We start from the raw sequence: 22,216 nt of genomic DNA on the forward strand, positions 1-22,216 counted from the left end.
TGATGCTGCTTATTGGTCCAGTTGTGAGGATTTTTGTTTTCTTTATGTTGAGATGTAATCCATTCTGCAGCCTGTAGTCCTAATCTTTATCAGAGTGTGTATATATATATATATATATATATATATATATATAGACCATTGGTGGCCTTTTTCTCCATCCATGATATCAATGTATGTAAGAGAAATTTTAAAATGTATACATAACCATACAAAACAAAACAAAAAAGTCATCCATATGCCCCTACTCTGAGATTACCACTGTTAACATGTTGGCGTACCTCTTTTATGCAACACTGTGTTTGAGAATTATGCTATGGCTTTAAGATAACTTTGCCTTTTTCTTTTTGTTAATGGTGAATTCCCTTTATTTCCCAAATACAGAACCTCAATTGGTATGAAAATTATACTCATAGTTTCTTAGAAAATCTTCGACATTCTTAGACATTAGTCTATTTCTGAGAAACAGCAATCTGGTGAGGGGCACAGAGGTTTCCCCTCTATTCTTTCCCATTCATGCATTCTATAAATAAAGCTATGCAATTATTCATCATGCTAACCCTAGAGATAACATTTTGAAAATGATAGAAAATATCTCTTACTCAAGGAGTATACATTCTTCTAGAGTTATATGAAGTCAAGAAATAAATGACAAGAGAATTTATTTTGGTAATTATGATAAGGAAACAAGGTGATATAACATAGTAGTATATTTTTACACAAATAATATTCATTGTACATTTTTTAGAAACCTCACAACCCTCTCACATGTTTGTTTCCTACGTGCACTATGTGCATTGTGTGTGCATATGTTATTCACTTGGGCATGCTATTTGCAAAAATATAGTACTTGGGAATAGCAGTAGCCACCTTAGTTTTATGATCAGGGAAGACCAGTCAGAGATTTATCAGCCTGAAGGATGAAAAAAAGCCAGCCAAGTATGAGGAAAGAGAAAATACATTTCAGTTAGAAGGAGTAGCATACAAAGGTATATGATATTGTAGTGTTAGAGGAACAGAAATATGTCTAATGAATGAAAGGAAGGAGGATATGTAAACAGGTATTAGGTCAAGTAGGATTCATGGTTATTCATTGCCATCACATCAGCCCTGACTTATAGAGACCTTCTGTATAACAGAACAAACTGTTGCCCAGTTCTGTGCCATCTTTATGGTCATTGTTACGTTTGAGTCCACTGTTGCAGCTGTTGTGCAGTGTCTTCTTACTTAGAGGTTTATATTCCACCACTATAGGACTATATTCTGTTGTGACCCATAGGGTTTTTATTGGCTAATTTTCAGGAGTAGATTGCCAGGCCTTTCTTCCTACTCTCTCTTAGTCTGGGTGACCCTGCTGGTGTTTGAGCTGTCAGTGGCATATCTTCCAGCATTGTAGCAAAATATAAGCCACCATAGTATGACAGACTGACAGGCAGTCATTCTAAGAGAATGATGGTGACAATCCACTTCAGTTGGCATTCTGGGGAATCAAAAGATCACTCTCAGTTGATGGTCTTCTGACCATCTTCACTGAAAAAAAAAAAAATGAAGCAGATACAGGAGAACCCTTACAAATTCCTATCATCACATCTACTCACCTACCAACATTCACATCTATTTAGCCTGCTTTCCCTCCTGTTGTTGCTGTTGGTTGCTGCTGTCAAGTAAATTCTCATTCATGGAGACCTCATGCATGCAGAGTAGAATATCTCCGTAGCATTTTCAAGATCTTATGGAAGCAGATTGCTAAATCTGTTTTCTGAAGCACCTTTGTGTGGGTCCAAACTGCCAATGTTTTGCTTAGTAGTCTAGGGCTTAACCATTTAGTCTGCGTTTCCTCCTGTTACTACAGATTATCTCCCCTGGCTCCTACTATGTCCAGCCTCTCTACTTTTGTATTAGATTCCATTTCCTCACATATTCAAGAACAAAGTTCCTCCAAATTTCTCCTCTCTTTTATCCATTTATCAATTCTGCTCTCTCTATTGGATCATCCTTATCAGTATAAAAAAACAAAAAAAACAAACTCACTGCCGATTCCAAGTCATAGCAACCCTTCCTTGGGCTTCCGAGGCTGTTTCTCTATGGAAGTAGATTGCCCAGTCTTCCTTCTGAGGAGTGCCTGGTGGGTTTGAACCACCAACCAGCATGTAACACATTTTTTTCTCTCATTTAAATTATTTTTTAAAATTCTTCTTTTGACTCCACTTCCCTTCTAGCTCTTACTTCATGTCTCTGCCTTGCTCTATAACAAAATTCTTGGAAAGTTATTTTTGTTCAGTATCTCTAATTCCTCTTTCTCCGTTCCTTCATATTTTTACTCCGATCAGAATTTGAGGCTCACAATTTCACTGTAACTTCTTTGGCACAATTGTCAATGACTGCTATATTGCTAGACCCAATGGTCAATTTTCAGTCTTCATTTTATTTGACCCTTAAAACACTTTCTTCACATCCTGGACACCACATTCACTTTGTTTTCTGAATACGTTACTGGTCATTCTTTCTCTGTCTCCCTGGTTATTATTTGCTCCCTGCCATCTTAATGTGACTGCAGAGTTTTATTGTTTATTATCTCTTCTCTTTTCTATTTACACACATTTCATTTGCTAGTCTACTTTAAAATTATACCATTTATATGATGATGGCATCCAAAATTGTATCTCAAGCTAGATCTTCTTACAGAATTTCAAGCTTTTATTCAAATGGTCTAACTGGCATCTACAATGGGATGTCTAATTAACATCTCAAACTTACTGGTCCAACACTTGACTTCTCTATCTTCCCCTCTAAAACCTGTTTGCCTGTGGTCTTCTTCAACCAAATTAGTGGTTACTTCTTCTTTCCTTTCATTAGGTCAAAAACCTAGGAGTCAATTTGGGATACCTACAATACACTGGAAAGTACTGGAAGCTTTTCCTTTAACAGCTGCCCAGAATTCACCTACTTCTTATTGCCTCCAATTACTTGATGATTACTATAGCCTCTTAAGTGGTCTTCATACTTACTTTTGCCACAACAATCTGTACCCCACCAGCCGGAGTAATATTCCTAAATCTATGTCATATCATGCCACAACTTTGTTAAATATTCTCTAGTAACTTCTTAAATAGAATTCTACGGATCAAAATGAAAATTCTTACAATGACCTTCAGGACCACATGATCTAGTCTTTCTTTAAAGTTCTATCTTACATTTTTCTACCTCATTTATTCTGCTCAGACCACATTGACCTCCTTGCTATTTCTCAAACATGCCAGGAGTGTTTTTCTCTTCAAGCCTGTGCTTTTCCTGTTACCTTTCCTGAAATGATCCTCTCCATCTCCCACCCAGAGCCTCTCACATTTTACCCTCACTGCTTCAAGTCTTTGCACAAAATGTCACTTTATTATTAAGGCCTTCCTTGATTTCAAAAATTACTCAGCATGCCTACATTTTCCACAGGACTTTTCATATTATATAACACTTGCATCTTTAAAGGAGCTCTGGTGGTGCAGTGGTTAAGACATTTGGCTGCTAACCAAAAGGTTGGTGATTCGAACCCCCTAAGCCACTCTGTGGGAGAAAGATGAGGCAGTCTGCTTCTGTAAAGATTTACAGCCTTGGAAACCCAAGGGGGTCACTATGAATCAGAATCAATTTGATGGCAGTGAGTGAGTAAGTGAATTAGTGAATGAGCATCTTAAAACTCTATGTCTTAGTTTCCCAGTGCTGCTATAACACAAATAACATAACTGGATGGATTTAAAGAACAGAGATTTATTCTCTCATAGTTCTGGAGACTAAAAGTCCAAAGCAGGGCTTTTGCCACTTGTATACTTTCCTTGTTAGGTACTCTTGCGTATTCCTTGATTCTTTAGCTTGTAGATGATTTTCACACGGTGTCTGCCTTCCCCTATATGTGGGTGTCTCTGTGTCTAATCTGCTGTTTTTATAACTCAGAAGTGATTATATTTAGAACCTACCCTACTCAGGTAAGATCTAATTAACATAACAAAGAAGTCCCTATTTCCACACAGGATTACATCCACAAGCATAAGGGTTAGGAGGATTCTAACACATATTTTTGGGGAACACTATTTAATATATAAAAACCTGGTAGCCGTTCCACTTAAAGCCATTCTGTTTTCTCGATGACAACATCTTACTAACCTATAAACTTCACAATGCTTTAAATATTCTAGGGATAACAATGAAATGTCCTTGCTATATATCTTCTGACCACACTGCTTGGGGTTGCCACACCTGAACTTGGCATTATTGGATATCTGTGGCATAAAATCTGTGAAAATGTGAAGTTTAATCAAGAGGGTTGGATCTTTCTTTAATAACCATTTTTGGTTCTAGAGTAACTAATTTTGTAAAATTTATCTTTTGCCTTTCTTTTGGTTACCTACCAACTGATGTTTCTTTGCATGAAAATTAAAGTGTTCTTTTCCTAGTTTACCTGTGCTGTCAGTGCAGTTCAAAATATATCTGCCTAAATTAGGTTGCATTTCATTAATCTGTTAAACATGAAATTGTAATGAGTCATTATTAATGAGATTTAAGAGTATGTCTTACTTAAATCGTGATTGATTTATTTCAAATACATTATAGAAAATAACAATTATTTCTGGTACTGTAAAAGTATGAACAATGTTTATATCTTTATAAAGTTTACTGAACTTTGGTTAGATTCAATAAACAAAATAATTACTAAGTGTATATCTTCATAAATGCAATGTTCAGAGAATTTCAGAACTGAGTTAGTAAATTACAGATTAGTTTATTCTAATGCCAGGGAACATGGTATCCATTAGAAAGGTAGATAAATATAAAGTACAAAGGAGAGTTCAGCAGAGGGAGAGATTATTTCTGTCTAGGGTACTGTTCTACTCTCTTGGTCATCTTTCATACCTAGCTCAACTACATCTACCATATACCATACCATACACACTGCCATCGAGTCGGATCTGACTCATAGCGACCCCTCCTTGGCTTTCTGAGGCAGTATCACTACAGAAGTAGATTGCCCAACCTCCTTCTAAGGAGTGGCTGGTGGGTTTAAACCATCAGTCTTCTGTTTAGCAGTCTAATGCCTTACGCACTAGGCTACCAGAGCTCACAACAGCATCTAACTTACCTCATTCATTAACTATCAATTTTTTTCAAATATATATATTAAAACCTATAACATGCCACCCATGGTACTAGTTGATAAGATTGCAAAGAAAATATAGCACAATTCCTTCCTTCAAAGTGGTCGGTCTAGCAGATGAGATAGTATAGTATATAAATAATTACAGCACACTGTTAGAAATGCTAAACTAAAGGTGTGTGCAAAGTACAGTGGTAAACAGAGGAAAGGATAACAGCTCCAGCTTATGCCAGGGATCACTAGCAGGAAGTGTTAGGGATATCTTTAGAAAGAAACTAGCATTTGCACTGAACCTGGACAACTTGAAGGTCAGGAGGACAAGGGGAAAAAAGGACTTCTGACAGAGGAATTGCATGTGCAAAGTCATTGCTAAGTGCTATGTATTTGCATTTCAAAAGCAACTCTTATTGTCTTCAAATATACTTTTAAAATAATTTAAATGTCTCACTTATTTTTTTAACAGATCCATTGAACTAGTTAGTACTAAGCTCAGAAAACAATTTACCTGATCACAGACATAAAGAAAATAGTCAAATTGTTAAAATGAAGAAGAGTTTGACTGACACTTGCCTATCTAGACATGATTGCAGTATATTTAAGAGATAAAACAATCTTTACTTTATTACTGTTGATTTTGATTGCCATTGGTTTATTTGTATTTAAAATTTTACTTTAGGAATTCCAAGAAGTAGGAATGTAGAGAACAAGTTAGATTACCTGAATAAAAAGTATGATTGTAAATAAATTCTCATTTCCCCATACCGCTTAGATTTAGCAGTATTTACGCCTCACCAGTTTCTGCTGAGTGCATGTACACATGTGGGATGCACAAACAGTTCCTGGGTCAAACTGTACACAGCACAGCTACCACCAGAACATGTAGAATCACCGATTTTGACCGTCTTGGATTCTAGAACTATATATGTACAGTAAGTACAAATGTTGTGTCTTTTACATACTGCTGCATACAAGAATCGAGTGAGTTCAATCAGGAGAAGGGCTTGTGACATAAAATTAACTTTATTGTGATTAAATGCATAGAAATGATTAGTTCAGTGGTTCTGGGAACCTTTGATTATCACTTGCCAACTTAATTTCCATTTTGTCTTTATGTAATCAGGCTGAGCTACATATGCGCACAGATTCTGTGCAAACTTCAATAACAGAAAAACTGACCACTTAAATGACTGCTTTGAGCTTCTAATATGTGGTGCATTTTGTATGATAATTTGGAATTAGAGATACTGCCTCAGAAACCCAAGGAGGGGTTGCTATATGAGTAGAATTAACTTGACGGCAGTGAATTTGGTTTGGTTTTACATAAATATATGCATACACACACATATGTGTGTGTGTGTACATATATATAGAGAGAGAGACAGAGAGAGAGAGAGAGAGAGAGAGAGAGAGAGAGATTTCTTTTGAAGTATAAACCAGGATCATCTTATCCCCTTGCAGTTGAACTCAAAAAAAGAACACTCAAATGTAGGCATGTTCAGATTATTTCTGAAACTACTGATTCTTGCCCATTTCCTAATACATGAAAGAGAAGAAATATTGTAACATTGAACTGAAATTTATGAGACCTCTCTTTAAGCTTTGGCCTTATCACCAATTAATACTTTTAATTTAATACAATTAATACTTATTCATTCATTTCTCTCAGTGTCCATTCTCTCATCTACAAAAGGACTTTGGACTGAATAAATTATGTCATTATTTCAAGTTGAAAAACACCATGATTTATGATCCTATTCTCCCAAGTCTAAATTCTCCCATTGACTTTTAGTGTGCTCATAAACCAAGCCCACATTACTTATCCAAAAAGATTTCTTACTATATTTTATGTATTTTTTTAATGTACCAATTGCTTGTCTCTTCCATGGCTGTCCTGTTTACTCCCACCTGCATATTCTAATTCATTTTCATTATCTGGAAAGCTCCCCATTCTTCTTTCTGCCTATTCAAATCCAATCCATATATTAAGTATAAACCTACGTATCTACTTAATGTGTCACCTCATTCAGGAAGTCTTGTCTGACTACCTCAGTTCCTCTAAGACTAAACTTTATTGTAGTCTAAAGTTACACATATCAATTCAATGTTTGATTAATGGGTATTCCAAGACAATTACATAGTTTTAACTCTTTCCCCTTCCACATTTAAAAAAAACAAAAACTCACTGCCATGGAGTCAATTCTGACTCTTACCAGTAGGTGCCCATTGGGTTTCTGAGGTGCTAAATCTTTATGGAAGTAGATTGCCCCATCTTCCTTCTGTGGAGCAGCTGGTGGGTTTGGACCACCAAGCTTTTGGTTAGCAGTCAAATACCTTAGGCACTACTGCCATAGGTTCTTAGAAATTCTGGTTCTCCCAAATTTTATTTCACACTTTAACTTCAAGTATTCACCCATAGACATTTTTTAATTATTATCTCAGTTGTTGTTTGGAGTTGATTCTGTCTCATAGCCATCCCACGTGACAGAGTAGAACTGCCCCATAGAGCTTTCTTGGCTGGAATCTTTACAGAAGTAGATCCCTGCATCTTTCTCTTGCTAGGTGGCAGTCGAATGCTTAACAGTTATGCCACCAGGGCTCCTTTTTGTATTATTAGATAATTAAACTTATAAATAGAGGCAAGGATTATGACCTATTTTCTTTATACTATTCAGAATAGTGTAAATACTTAGTATAAGTACATTTAATAAATGTTTTTTTTTTCTTTATGAAGTGCTGTTGAAATTTTTTTAGAGTGCTTTTACAGTGGCACAAATATAAGTTCCTATGTGTCCTTAAAAAACCCTGCACATTTCAGTTTGAGTTGAATGAATTATGATACAAAAGTTATATTTTTCCATTCCTAGGTGGCAACAACCAAGGAAAGTAAATGGAATTTTGGAGCGCTACGTATTATATATTTCAAATCACACGCATGATTTTAACATTTGGGATGTCATCTATAACAGTACAGAACTTTTTCAAGATCACACACTACGATACCTTTTCCCTGGTAATAAATATCTCATCAAGTTGGAAGTAAGTTCACTTTACTTCTCTGTCCCCATCTGCCTTCCCTGCTACCCTTCCTTTTATTATATCTTCTCTCTCTCCCTCATGTAAAAAAAGGAAAGACCTCAAATAGTGATATTTATACTGAAAACTCATTTCACATCCTAACTATAAATTAAGTTGGTCTATTACCTATGTATTCATTATATATTATGAAAAATGATAGAATAACAATCTGAGTCAGCAGATATTCCCAAATTTAATTTGGGATTATCAGGAATTATTACTTTTTATTATTTATGGAATATCATGATTGTTGATGGCTTTTTCTAAAATGTTTGGATTAATATAGCTATTTCCCTGTGGACCTTGTGTTCATTTGAAAAATAAAGCACTGAATGAAAATTTTTATCTTATATTTTTAAGTGAAAATTTAAAACTCAAAACCAAACCCATCCTGTCGATTCCAACTCAGCAACCCTATAGGACAGGGTAGGGTTCCCAAGGTTTCCAAGGTTGTAAATCTTTATGGAAGCAGACTGCCTCATCTTTCTCCCATGCAGTAGTGGCTTGGTTCAAACCACCCACCTTTTTGGTTAGCAACTCAATGCTTTAATCACAGCACCACCAGAGCTCCTATAAATGCTTTAAATGACCCCCAAATATTCTTGATTGTTATTGTATTCTGGCTTATATTATACTTCTATCTCAAAAGAACAATCACTTAATAAAACCCAGAAAGAACATAGTCTAGGGGTTTTTGTAGACAGACAATAGCATTTTTACTGCAAAATAACACTTTTACACAAAGGTCTTTTTAAAGACCTTGATATTACTGTGGAATTTATACTCAGTAGTTCCTTTTGTTTTTTGATGAAATATAATGCTTTTTTAAGTTTAATAGCACATCTGAAAATAACTGAATATAAACATGAGATTGTCCCTATTTGTTTTAAATACACTCTTCATTTTATAGCAATACCTATATAAGGATATTTGCTTTGATAAATGCCATAGAAAATATTCTGCTCTTGATTATGAATAAATTTACATTTATGTAGACACTGTTCATGCATTCATTTTACTTAACATGCTCTTGAATGCTCTAAATATTATACCACGAGAAAATAAAGTATTTCAACTACTGCTAACTGTCTGACTTGAAATCACAAAACAAGGGCAATCAGACCATGTTAAAAATCCTACTCAAAACTGATTCTATGTGCCTAGATGTTCAGCACAGCATAAAAGTTTCTGAAACAGCATCTTGGATTATTCATAATTTTTTTTTTTCATGCAAGAAGTGAAAATGTATTAACTTGATTTTCAAAAGCTAATGCAGAAAGTCTCCCTATTTTCAAAACAGTAGTAAAATCAAAATCAAGAAAAGTCTCAATCACTGGGAAACAACCAAACTTAAACAGAAATTGTGGTATTCATGGTTTTTAGCAGAAGGAAGTAAATGACAAGAAACTAAGTTCTGCTCCCAAGGCAATTTTTAGGATATGCTGGGGAGTCAAACAAAATTTACCTCAATCTCCGATATTTTATAAATCTGTAATACCTAGAAAAATAAATACCACTAGACCAGGAGTCTGCTCCCCTGGGCTTTATTTCAGATTTCCCTTTCACTGTGTGACCTGAGGCAAATTCACTTAACCACACTGAGTTTTATTTTCTTCAAGCCTAAAATTAGCACATTTAACTAAATGATTTTTAATGTCTCTTTGAGCCCTAAAATTCTGTGATGCTAAAAAGGTGACCCCTGGACAATATTCTGTGGAGTCAAACAAGAGCTGTCAGCCACCGCATAATGTTGATGCAGGATGCCATGAAGAGGTAGAAGTCTTTACCTTAACTCTTGGTGGAGAAAGAAGCTTGCACATAATTATTTCCAATTTTATTGTATGTAGGAGAGCAGAACATATGCTATAGTTATCAGGAAGTTTTTAACTAATTTTTTTTTTTTAACTTAATTCTGTTAACTGGTAAATTAAATGAGCCAGAACATTTTAGGTTCATCCTGGTTAATTGCAGAATTATTGTATATTTCACAGTTTCAATATTATAACTAGCTTTCAAGGTCATTAGATTACTTGATGGAGAGCAGGTTCTCAGCCAAGCCGGGTTGCTTTTATAGATCATTACAACATGTTGACTAAGTGCTGGAACACAAAATCTACAGATAACAAAGACTTGAAGCTGCCTTTGGAATAGAGGAAGATACACATGGGGGTTTGAACTACTCTGATTTACTCCAGGCTTATGGTAGATTTATTATTCATGTGGTTTCATTTAATTTTCCCAAATTGTCTGAATTATAAACTCCTGAATGGTAATGACTGCATTGTTCAAAAATTTATCCCTAAAAGTTACCATAATCCCTGGTAGAAACTTGGAGCTCAGCAACAATTGTTGAGTGAATGAATGAGCACCAAGTTCATATATTTCTCAAAGAGTCTGAGACTTCTGATTAAATAATTGGCTGGAAAATGTTGGAGTTGGGAACTGTGTATAAGTGGTAGTTAAGTTTGTGTGTCAATTTAGCTGGACCGTGGTTTTGAGTGGCTAGGCAGCTAGATGTAGTTATTCCCCTTGATGGGATTGTAATCATCTCCTTGGTAGAATCTACTGTGAGAGGCTAAGTAGCTGCCTTCAGGGTGTGACCTGCTTCCAGTATATAAGAAGAAGTTTTGAGAAAGATTTCTAGTTTTGGTATGTCTAGACCTTGCATTTGGCCAAGTCTTGGCCTGCTGTGTTACCTGCCAATCTTGGGATTGTTCTTGGACATGAACAAGTAGTACGCCATGTTGCCTGCCGATCTTGGGATTGTGCCCTTTTACCTGTAGATACTGAGTTCATCAGCTTCAGCAGCTAGCAGCTACATGAGTCAGAAGGAGCTTCCAGCTCCAGTGGGCCCAGAAGAGGGGGCAGAGCTGAAGCTCAAATTCGAGGGTCTTCACCCAGCTCCTAGAGCTGGCACTCCAAATTCAGACTTGTAGTCTCCTAAACTGTAAGAGAATAAATTCCAGTCTGTTAAAGCCATCGGCTTGTGGTTCTTCGGTTATAGCAGCACTGGAGAACCAAGACAATGTGATTCCAAAGTAAATGTTTCTGCTGCAAGAAACTGTGTAACATGTTATTACACTCAACAAAGGATATGTTGAAGTTTGGTAAATATTAATAGAGATAAAATATCTCCAACAATGGGCTTAAACATAGCAATGATGTGCATGGCCCAGGACAGGGTCAATTTCTCTTCTGTTATAATACATTAGGTCAGCATGAGTTGGAGCTGACTCAACTACAGCTAACAACAACGATAATAAAAATAATGAATTAGCAATGAAATAAAGAGCTATTAATACAGCCAGACATCAATATAGATATGGTTTTATAATTTTTATATGACTGCTGGACACTTTCCACTTGATGAACTTTAAGTGTCACATATATTTTCTGGAAAGATTCTCAGAAATGATGAGTTTAGTTTCTCAAAAGATTATTTATGGATATCATGGCATTGTTATGGCTTACATGCTTTAAAATATGTGGCACGCTCAACAGCCTACCAAAACCAAATCCAACCCACTGCCATAGAGTCTATTCTGAGTCATAGCAACCCCCACTGGGTTTCCAAGGCTGTAAATCTTTACAGAAGTAGATTGCCTCATCTTCCCTGTGGAGCAGCTGGTGGGTTTGAACCACCAACTTTCTGGTTAGCAACCAAATACCTCATGCACTGCACCACCAGAGCTCCTTCACTCAACAACTTAGTCCCTACTTACCTGAAAACAAACTACTGGGAAAGAGAATGCTAGTTTGAGAGCTTCTTAATAGTAATGGTTTCAAAAACAGTAGATATAGTTTTATTAATTATGCTTTTCATTGTATCAAAATCAAACCTCTTATTTGGTCCAAAGTTACTTACCATTTATTTCAAGGCAGTGTTATGACTTTGCCTGTGAATTTTTTTTTAATGGCTTTAATTGGTGAAAACTATCGGACTTAGGTTGAAATATCTGATTTTATTATCTCAGAGCCTTTCAAAGACTTTCTATTTCGTAAAGCCATCTTTAATCAATCCCACTATTTTGTTTAGTTTTTCCAAACTAAAATTTTAATCAGCATTCAACTGCCTTGAATGCAGTGGTTTCTGGTGCTGGTAGGTCAAACTAGATACTGATTGGTTCGATTTCACTTAGATGACATTAGTGAGATTAGACCAAAGTTGGAAACAACTTTAAGAACATTTATTTTCTCACTGAAGAAACCAAAATATTATGCTGCTCATTTAACTACTCGAAAGGGACACAAAAGTAACATGGACAAGTCAAAATAAAATATTTTGCAGGAAATTCTGTTATTTCATCAGCTCCTTTATAAATTGTTTCACTTTTGTTCTGGTTACCTAGTGCCACTATGACAAGAATATACCACAAATGGGATGATTTTAACAAACAGAAGTTTATTCTCTTATAGTTCAGGAGGCTAGAAGTCCAAGTTCAAAGTGCCAAGCTAAGCTCTAGGGGCTGGGTGAAAGCCCCTCGACCTTGGGCTTCAGCTCTGCCTCTTGCTTCCGGCCCACTGAAGCTAGAGGCATCTCTTCACTCAGGTAGCTACTGAATGCTGAGACTAACAAGCTCAAGGTTGACAAATAAAATGGCACAGTCCCAATGTTTCCAAACCACATGGCAGGTCATTAGTTCAAGTCCACTGAAAGTCACAAGGTCAGCCGAGCATGGCAGATTGCTAAACAACAGCAACAGCTACACTCAAGGTTCAAGGGTGCTGTAAACTAGAGACTGTGCCCCAAGGCTTCTCCTTATATACATGAAGAAGAAGACATGCCTAAGGCAGCTACTCAGGTGCTCACAATAGATTCCACCATGGAGTTGATTACCAGTCTCATCATGAGGAATACTACATCCCGCTGCCCAGCCACTCAACCAGGCCCAGCCAAGTTGACACACACACTGAACTACCACAACTTTCAGGAAAAATTGTCTCACAACCTCCTTGGATTTTTAGGGTGCCAATCAGAAGGCTGGCGGTTCAAACTCACCAGCCACTCCTCAAAAGGAAGGTTAGGCAGCTACATCCGTAGTGATACCACCTCAGAAACCCAAGGAGGGGTCGCTATGAGGCAGATCCAACTCCACAGCAGTGACTTTGGTTTCTTTGGTTTTCTTGATCAAGTTACTAGTATACCTATCTCTGATGACATAGTTCAAAAAATAGTCTTTCCAAACCAGAGTGTCTTCATTTATCTCAAAGGGCTTCCTGAAATCCTCAAAACAAAGTAAATTTTAATTCACACTCTATTTGCAAAAATATCTAATTATATATTTCTTTGGGGAGAGATTGTTGTTGTTGTTGTTATGTGCCATCGAGTCGGACCCGACTCATAGCGACCCCTCCTTGGCTTTCCGAGGTGGTATCACTACGGAAGTAGATTGCTCAAACATCCCTCTGAGGAGTGGCTGGTGGTTAGCAGTCAAGTGCCTTAGGCACTATGCTATGGGGAGACATGTTGTTGTTGTTATTTGCCGTCGAGTCGGCCCCCGACTCATAGTGACCCCTCCTTGGGTTTCCGAGGCAGTATCACTATGGAAGTAGGATTGCCCAACCTTCCTTCCCAGGAGTGGCTGGTGGGTTTGAACCGCCAGCCTTCTGGTTAGCAGTCAAGTGCCTTAGACACTATGCTACCAGAGCTCCCATGGGGCGACATAGTAAGGGAAATTACTTAGGATGTGAATGAGAAAAAGAATGGTGGCAAACAGACCATCAGAATCAAATCTCAGTAAGTTACGAGTTTAACAATAAAGCGCTGCAGCAATTTTTTTTTCCAAGAAAAAACAAAATCTAGAAAATACAAGTGGACAGATTTCATCTATTTGTGATTGACTAGAAAGAATGCTCTTTTGACCATTTTTCCTTTGATAATTTAGTCGTCCCATATGACCTCTTTTTCTTCCAGGTTTTCTGATGCACTTTTAGTACATTTGATTTTTTTTTTTTCCTTTTTAGTAAATTTTTCTATTTTAATCATCAGGTAGTTATTTCTCAGTCTACCAAAGGGCATGTCCGAGGTTTGAGTCGGGGCCACATGTTCCATTGATTCTTCTTTATTTGCAAAGATTCCATTCTCAGGAGGAGTTTGGTTTATCTCTTACATATATATGCACATGCCACAGCCAAGAATTAGAGGAAACCCACAGAGGTTAATTAGATCCCTGATCTTAAGGCAATTGAATGTGTAGGTGACAATTTAACCCACCTGAAACTTACTGAAGCTGATGAGACATTATTCTGAAGACACATGATCCTGCTGCATTCTTCAAATAGGAAGTGAGATTGATCACCATGTTTATAGATCCCTTTTATTGTTATTTATACTTACAATGAAGAATTTGCAATTATTTGCAACAACTTTGCAGAAAGTATTGTACTTCAATATAAAAAAATCTATTAAAAAATCACTCTATTTTTAGAACTATCTATTTTTAGAAAAAGAAAATCTATTGCTTTAAGTATCAAAGGTTCATTTTCAAAATATCAAACTTAAAAGTAGGGGATGAGTCCTGAGAAATATCTTCTTATAATTTTTAATTTTTACGTAATTATCTTCCATGAAAATGACCCAAATAACTGCCTGCTTTTTTTTTTACATTGTTCTATGACTTAGTTTAATTTTCCTACTGCTTTTGAGAAAATTTAGTGCTCTTCGAAAGGTTTTTAAATTTCATTGTGTAAATCAAAACTGTAACCTACAGAGATACTGTACAAAACTTATGTTTGGTTTTTCAAATATTGCTGTATATGAGGATATCATTGCCAATATTTGTCAGCGAATCTAGGCTGGAAAGCCCTATGTATGTCTCAATTTCATGGAGAAATGCTTATAGGTAGCAACATATTTTACTGATACACTTCATATACTTTGGAGTATTTTCAGTTTATGATGAAAGTGCACTTATACAGGCTTCTGAATATTTTTAACATTCAAGTAACATTATTGGCATTAGTGCTTCCTTTATTAGGAAAAGGGCTTTCTGTGATCATCTAATTTTTGCAGTCATGTATTGAAGCGATCTCTTCTGGCAACTAAGTAAATGATTTGGCTCATTTAACCATTAAATAGTCACTCAACAATTGCTTTGTATTGATTGATTTATGTGAATTATTGTTTTATTCAATTTCATATTGTACTATACTCTTAATAGATCAGTCACACTATAGAATAAAAAAGCAGTTATATTTGCTATACATCTTTTTATTTTTTTTAAGAAATCACTTGTTTTATCCTGAAATAGTCTTCATAATGTCTCCAGTATTCTTCTCATGGAGTGACTGTGTGTGGGTGTGTGTGTTTAATTGAGTATGGGAACCTTTGGGCAATGCTGATTTCAGCAGGGCTATTCATCCAGTCAAAACATGTCGTGCATCTCTAGGCTTCATATATTTATAATTCATACATTTATACATTTAGATATTTCCTAAAATCTGGATTTGGCTGACTCCTGTCCTAAAAAGTAAATGAATTAAATGTCAAACCTCAGCACTGAAATAAAATTTATTTGGAAGTGGGATTAAGAGAAGCATTATCTGAATTCTCGTTACAAATTCCCTTTCTTCAATGCTCCTCTAAACTTTTGGGTCCCAGAGTGAATTTTTTTTTTTTTTTTGCATCTCTCTTTAGGCTTGCACGGGTGGTGGGTGCACTGTGAGTGAGGCCAGTGAGGCCCTCACTGACGAGAGTGTTCCAGAAGGAGTTGCGACCCCCAGAGCGTGCTCATATTCACCTGACTCTTTTAACATCTCCTGGACTGAGCCTGAATATCCGAATGGTAAGTGAACTCTTTTAGCCTCAAGTTAAAAAGATGATTAGTAAAGGTAAATTAATATTCTAAATGGCAGCTTATATGTGGTGCTTAATTTTTAATGATCATTTTAGCACATAAAATACCTGAGATAGTATCATTGTCTGTAGTTGGGAGATTGTGGCTTTTAGGCTAACACACAATTTTGGCGGCTCAAAAGTGCTCCCTTTTGATAGTTCTTGTGTACTGCATCTTATTGTTTTATGTGCTTCAGGAAAGGTAAGGAGAACAAATAAGGATTCCCAAGGAATGCTGCTGTGAGAGTGACATTGTCTTTTCTATGACTGCTGTTTTGACAGCCATTACTTCTTTCTTGAAGAAGTAGAGAGGTGGAAAGTTCATGTGCATATTATATTTCACAATGCTTTTGATTTAATACATTTATCTTAAAAGAGGTTACTGGAACTCTATATTTTTACAATACTGTTTATAAGTATTTCAGCAAGCTCTGAATAATACTTATTTAACTGAAATGGATCATGTGTAATTCTGAATGAAATACACATCTTTCCACAATTTAAAGAATTAAGCAACCAGTTAAACTTTCTATAATAATAGTTTATTACAAAATATAAATAATAATGTTGGTTAAAAATGGCTTTATTCATTTATTGGAAATATCTTTGAGATTCATACAACATAGTGTCATTGTTCCGTACTGATACCTCTATCAATGATGTCAAATTCTGTTCCTTTTTGAGACAAACATCAAGAAGACTTTTTGTATCCTAGAAACTCTGGTAGCATAGTGCCTAAGGCACTTGACTGCTAACCAGAAGGCTGGCGGTTCAAACCCACCAGCCACTCCTCGGAAGGAAGGTTGGGCAATCCTACTTCCGTAGTGATACTGCCTCGGAAACCCAAGGAGGGGTCGCTATGAGTCGGGGCCGACTCGACGGCAAATAACAACAACAACAACAACAGAAACTGTTTTAGGTAACTCATTATTTAGAACTGATATAGCCTCTTTGAGCATAGCCAATACGTGTGGAAAAAAAGCATGGCAGTTTTTTTAGTTTGTCTTATGTTTACTAAGATACTAACTATTCTAGTCATCTCATTTTAATTAAACTTTTGGCAAATGCAATGGGTATACTTGAGGTAATGGGGAAAGCTCTAATAATTAGAGTGAGTGATTATCTTTGCTATTGAAGTTATTCCTGTACTATTACAAATTTCCTAATAAAAATAAATGGCTATCTATTTGATATTTATAGTAAGCAGTCAAAAATTGTGTCACACTTTCTACTCTACAAAGAAATCTAGTCCACACATGACAATGAATATGAAAAATAATTTATTCTAATTATATTGTTGTTAAATGCCATTCCATGATTTGTATCGTAGAGCATTTCTCATAATCCTACTTGGTAGTTGTAACTGGGACTACAACTGATTTAGAATCTTAGATTAACTAGAAAACTCTTTCCACTCTTCAAAGAATCTTTGATTATTATGATTTGCATACTTAAAGGCAATGACTTATTATTATTTGTGCACTTAAAAGTGATTTTAAAAATATATTAACTGAGCAAGAAAAAAATCTGATATTGGAGATTTATGAAAATTTTTCATTATATTTCAAAACTTGCGTAATCAAAACAGAATTTTGAGAATTTTGTATATATTTATGTATGGGAGAGGCAATGGTTAAGTATTCAAAAAGTACTGGTTTTCTTTGAAAAGATTAATATAGTTGGCAAACCTTGAGTTAGACTGAAAAGGAAAAGAAAAAATGTAAATAACTGAAATAAAAAATGAAAGAGAGGAAACTAAAACTGACCTTTATTTTTGATAGTAATAAAGAGAATTATAACAGAATATTATGATCTGTATGACAACAAACTGGAAAATGTAGATAAAGTGAGCAAAGTCTTAGAAGCATGCAACCTACTCAAATGTACTCAACAGAAAATAGAAAGTTTCAACAGACCTATAACAACTAAAGAGATTAACCATTGATCAAAAATCTTCCAAGAAAAAAAAAAGTGCTGGACTAGATGGCTTCACTGTGAAATTCTGCAAAACATTTAGATAAGAATTGTCACCAATATTGTTTAAGTGCCTCTATAGGCCGATATCTCATAGATGCAAAAATCCTCAACAAAAAATTAGCAAAAAGAATCAACAGAATATTAATGGAGCCATACATTGTGACCAAGTGGAATTTATTCCAGGAATGCAAAGATTATTCAACATTGGAAAGTCAATCAACATACTACACCACATCAGTAGAACAAAGAAAAGAACCACATGATCATCTTTAAGGATGCAGAAAAAGCATTTGATAAAATCCAACACTTTTTTTTTTTTTTTTTTAATGAAAACTCTAAAGACTGAAAAAGAAGGGAAATTCTTCCATATTGTTCACAGCATATATGAAAAGCCAACAGCCAACATTATACTTAATGGAGAAAGATTCAAAACTTTCTCCTTGAAATTGGGAAGAAGATAAGAGTGTCTGGTTTCACGTCTTCTACTCAATATTGCATTAGAAGTCCTAGCAAGAACATTAAGACAAGGAAAAAGAAAAGTACCCAGGTTGGAAAAGAAGTAAAATTATCTCTTTTTGTGGATTATATAATTCTATATATTGTTGTTGTTGTTGTTGTTGTTATGTGTCGTTGAGTCAGACCTGACTCATAGCAACTCTTCCTTGGGTTTCCAAAGCAGTATCACTACAGAAATAGATTGCCCAACCTTCCTTCCGAGGAGTGGCTGGTGGGTTTGAACCGCCATCCTTCTGGTTAGCAGTCAAGCGCCTTAGGCATTACACTATCAGAGCTCCTATTCTCTACATAGACCATCCCAAAGAGTCCACAGGAAAACTTCCAGAGCTAATTGAGAAACTTAGCAAAGTATCAGGGTACAAGGTCAACAAACAAAAATTACTTGGGTTTCTATGCACAAGCAATGAGAAATCTGAAAGGGAATTCCATTTTCAGTAGCATCTAAGAGACTAAAATACCTAAGAATAAATCTAACCAGTGTTGTGAAGGACTTATACAGTGAAAACTTTAAAACACTATTGAAAGAGATACAATAAAACTTAATTTAAATGGAAAGATATTCCATGTTCATGGATTGGAAAATTAATAAATTTCAGATCTCAGTACTGTTCAAAGCGATCTATAGATTTAACACAATCTCAGTCAAAATTCCAACAGCCTTCTTTATAGAAATGGAAAAACAAATCCTCAACTTTATATGAAATAAAAAGAGGCACTGAATAGCTAAAATTATGTTTAAAGAGAAGGAAAAAAAAAAGTAGGAGGATGCATACTTCCTGATTTTAAAACATACTATACAGTTATAGGGAGCTCTGGTAGCGTAGTGCCTAAGGCACTTGACTGCTAACCAGAAAGCTGGTGGTTCAAACCCACCAGCCACTCCTCGGAAGGAAGATCGGGCAATCTACTTCCGTAATGATACTGTCTCGGAAACCCAAGGAGTGGTCGCTATGAGTCGGGTCCAACTCAACAGCACATAACAACAACAACAACAACAACAACAACAACAACAACATACAGTTATAAGGATCTCTGATGGCATAGTGGTTAAAGCATTGGGCTGCTAACCAAAAGATCAGTGGTTCAAACCCACCACCTGTTCCATGAGATAAAGATGAGGCAGTCTGCTTCCATAAAAATGTACAGCTTTGGAAACCCTTTGGGGAAGTTCTATTCTGTCCTAAAAGTGTCACTGAGTTGAAATCAACTTGATGGCAGTGGAGCAAGCAGCTACAGTAATCAAAACAGCCTGGCAGTGGTACAACAATAGGTACACAGACAAATGGAATAGAATTGAGAGTCCAGAATTGAACCTACACATCTTTGATTAAATTATTTTGACAAGGGTGCTAAGTCCTTTAATGGGGAAAGAAAACTGAAATAGAAGGGAAATTCCTCAATATTGTTCACGGCATATATGAAAAGCCAACAGCCAACATTATAGTTAATTATTATTTTAATAAGTGGTGCTGAGAACACTGGATTTGCGTTTGCAGAAAAATAAAACAGGATCTGTGCTTCATACCATGCACAAAAACAAATTCAAAGTGGATTAAGGACCCAAATGTGCAAACTAAAACTATAAAATTCTTAGAATAGGCTGGGGCAATGCAGTCAGGCCTAGTTTTCAAAATGAATAATCTAATATAATAGCAAGAGCACAAACAGTAAAAGACAAAACAAATAAAAATAAAAATTTTGTTATTCAAAAGGCTTTACCAAAAATGTGAAAAGGCAAGTTGCCAACTAGGAGAATATCTTCAGAAACCATACCTCTGACAAGAATCAAATAACCGAAATATATATAAAGTTTTGACAACTTAACAGCGCAAAGCCCATTAACCCAATCATAAAATAGACAAAGGACTTGAATGGATAATTCACTGAAGAAGACATTCAAATTGCCACCAAAAACATGAAAAGATGCTCAGTCTCATTAGTCATCAGAGAAACGCAAATCAAAACCACAATGAGATACCATTTCACTGCTACTGTTGTTGTTGTTATGTGCCATCGAGTTGGACCCAACTCATAGCGACCCCTCTTTGGGTTTCTGAGGTGATATCACTATGGAAGTAGATTGCCCAACCTTGGCTAAAATAAACAAAACAGAAAATAACAAATATTCTTAAGGATATGGGGAAATTATAATTCTTGCCCGTTGCTGGTGGGAATAAAATATGGTATAACTTTTGTGGAAAATAGTGTTGTAGTTTCTCAAAAAACTAAAAATGACTCAGCAATTTCACTTCTACATATATACCCCAAACATTTGAAAGCAGAGAGTCCAACAGAGATTTGGACAACAATGTTCATTGCAGCATTATACACAATAGCCAAGAGGTAGAAACAACCTAAATGCCCATCAAAAGATGAATAGAGAAACAAAATGTGATCATACAATGGAATACCACTCAGCCAGAAAGATAAATGAAGGCTCGATACTTGCTACAGTGTGGATGGAGCTGGAGTGAAATAAGCCAATCACAAAAGGACAAATATTGTATGACTTGATTTATATAAAAAGACAAGAAAAGGCAAATGTATGCAGAACGAAGTTTATTAGTGGGAACTAGGGGCAGGAGGGAAGGAGGCAAAAGGAGTTAATGATGATGGAAACATCACCTTGATTAAGTGTAGAGTTACACAACTGATTATTGTAATTGCCGTCAATAAGTTTTATACCTGTAAAAAATTGCATTGGGAAAAGTTGTGTTATAGATATATTTACACAGCAACAAAAAGAGTAACTTTTAAGTAAAATAAAAAATCTCATGGGATGTGGTTTCTTAGTTTGGAGGTATAGGGTCATGGTTTCATGGGACATCCAAGTTAATTGTTCTAATAATTGTATAATGCTTCTGTTCTGCCTCCTAGTTCATTGTATAGTACCTGAGGCTTTAAAAGCATGTAAGCAGCTATCAAAGGTCTGACAATTGGTCTCTATTCTTCTAGAGTAGTAGAGAGAGAAGGAGAGTTAGGAATGGGAAGAGGATGAGAAATGTGTTGCTAAATGCCTCCTTTGTCATGAGACCAGAACTGGATGGTACCTGGATACCAATGCTAAACATTTTGAACAAAGATTCCATATAAGAACCTTGATCAAAAGGAGGAAAATAAAGAACAAAATTTCAAATTTTCATGGACTCCATACTTCTCAGAACCATGAAATTTGGATGAACACCTCAAATTATTGCCCTGTGATAATATTTAAATCTTATACCAAAAATGTCTGTGAAGTCATCTTAAAATCAAACAGTAAAAAACTCATTGCCGTAGAATCAATTTTGACTTATAGAGACCCAATATGACAGAGTAGAATTGCCCCATAGGGTTTCCAATGCTGTAAATCTTTCATTTTTCTCCTGAGGAGCAGCTGGTAGGTTGGAACCGTTACCTTTTCATTAGCAGCCAAATGCTTTAAGCACTGCGCCACCAAAGCTCCTTAAATCAAACAATAACTTAACTAGTAAAATAGATCTGTCTTGAGCATAATGCTCTTTTAGGAACTATCTATATGGGATCAAATTCACAACAAATCAAATACTCGACAGCAACATTAGTGGGCAGTGAATTAATGTTAAAGAGAAATAATTTAGAAAAATAGGATGAAAAGGGTTGCACAATTCAAAGAATGTAATCAATATCACTAAATTGTACATGTAGAAAAGTTGATT

General features: G+C 35.7%; 1 protein-coding gene across 1 annotated transcript in view; it reads left to right on the forward strand.

Moving 5' to 3' along the window:
* The window catches only part of USH2A (usherin), a 1,482,371-nt gene that overhangs the window by 802,562 nt on the left and 657,593 nt on the right, over window positions 1-22,216 (forward strand). Inside the window, exons 32-34 of the mRNA XM_007952540.1 lie at window positions 5,907-6,066; window positions 8,002-8,173; window positions 15,849-15,996. Coding sequence (XP_007950731.1) covers window positions 5,907-6,066; window positions 8,002-8,173; window positions 15,849-15,996 — 480 coding nt within the window. The remainder of the gene's footprint in view (window positions 1-5,906; window positions 6,067-8,001; window positions 8,174-15,848; window positions 15,997-22,216) is intronic.

Source organism: Orycteropus afer, unplaced genomic scaffold (assembly GCF_000298275.1).
Source record: "Orycteropus afer afer isolate SDZICR_OR568_19922 unplaced genomic scaffold, OryAfe1.0 scaffold00013, whole genome shotgun sequence".
Lineage (NCBI taxonomy): Eukaryota > Metazoa > Chordata > Mammalia > Tubulidentata > Orycteropodidae > Orycteropus > Orycteropus afer.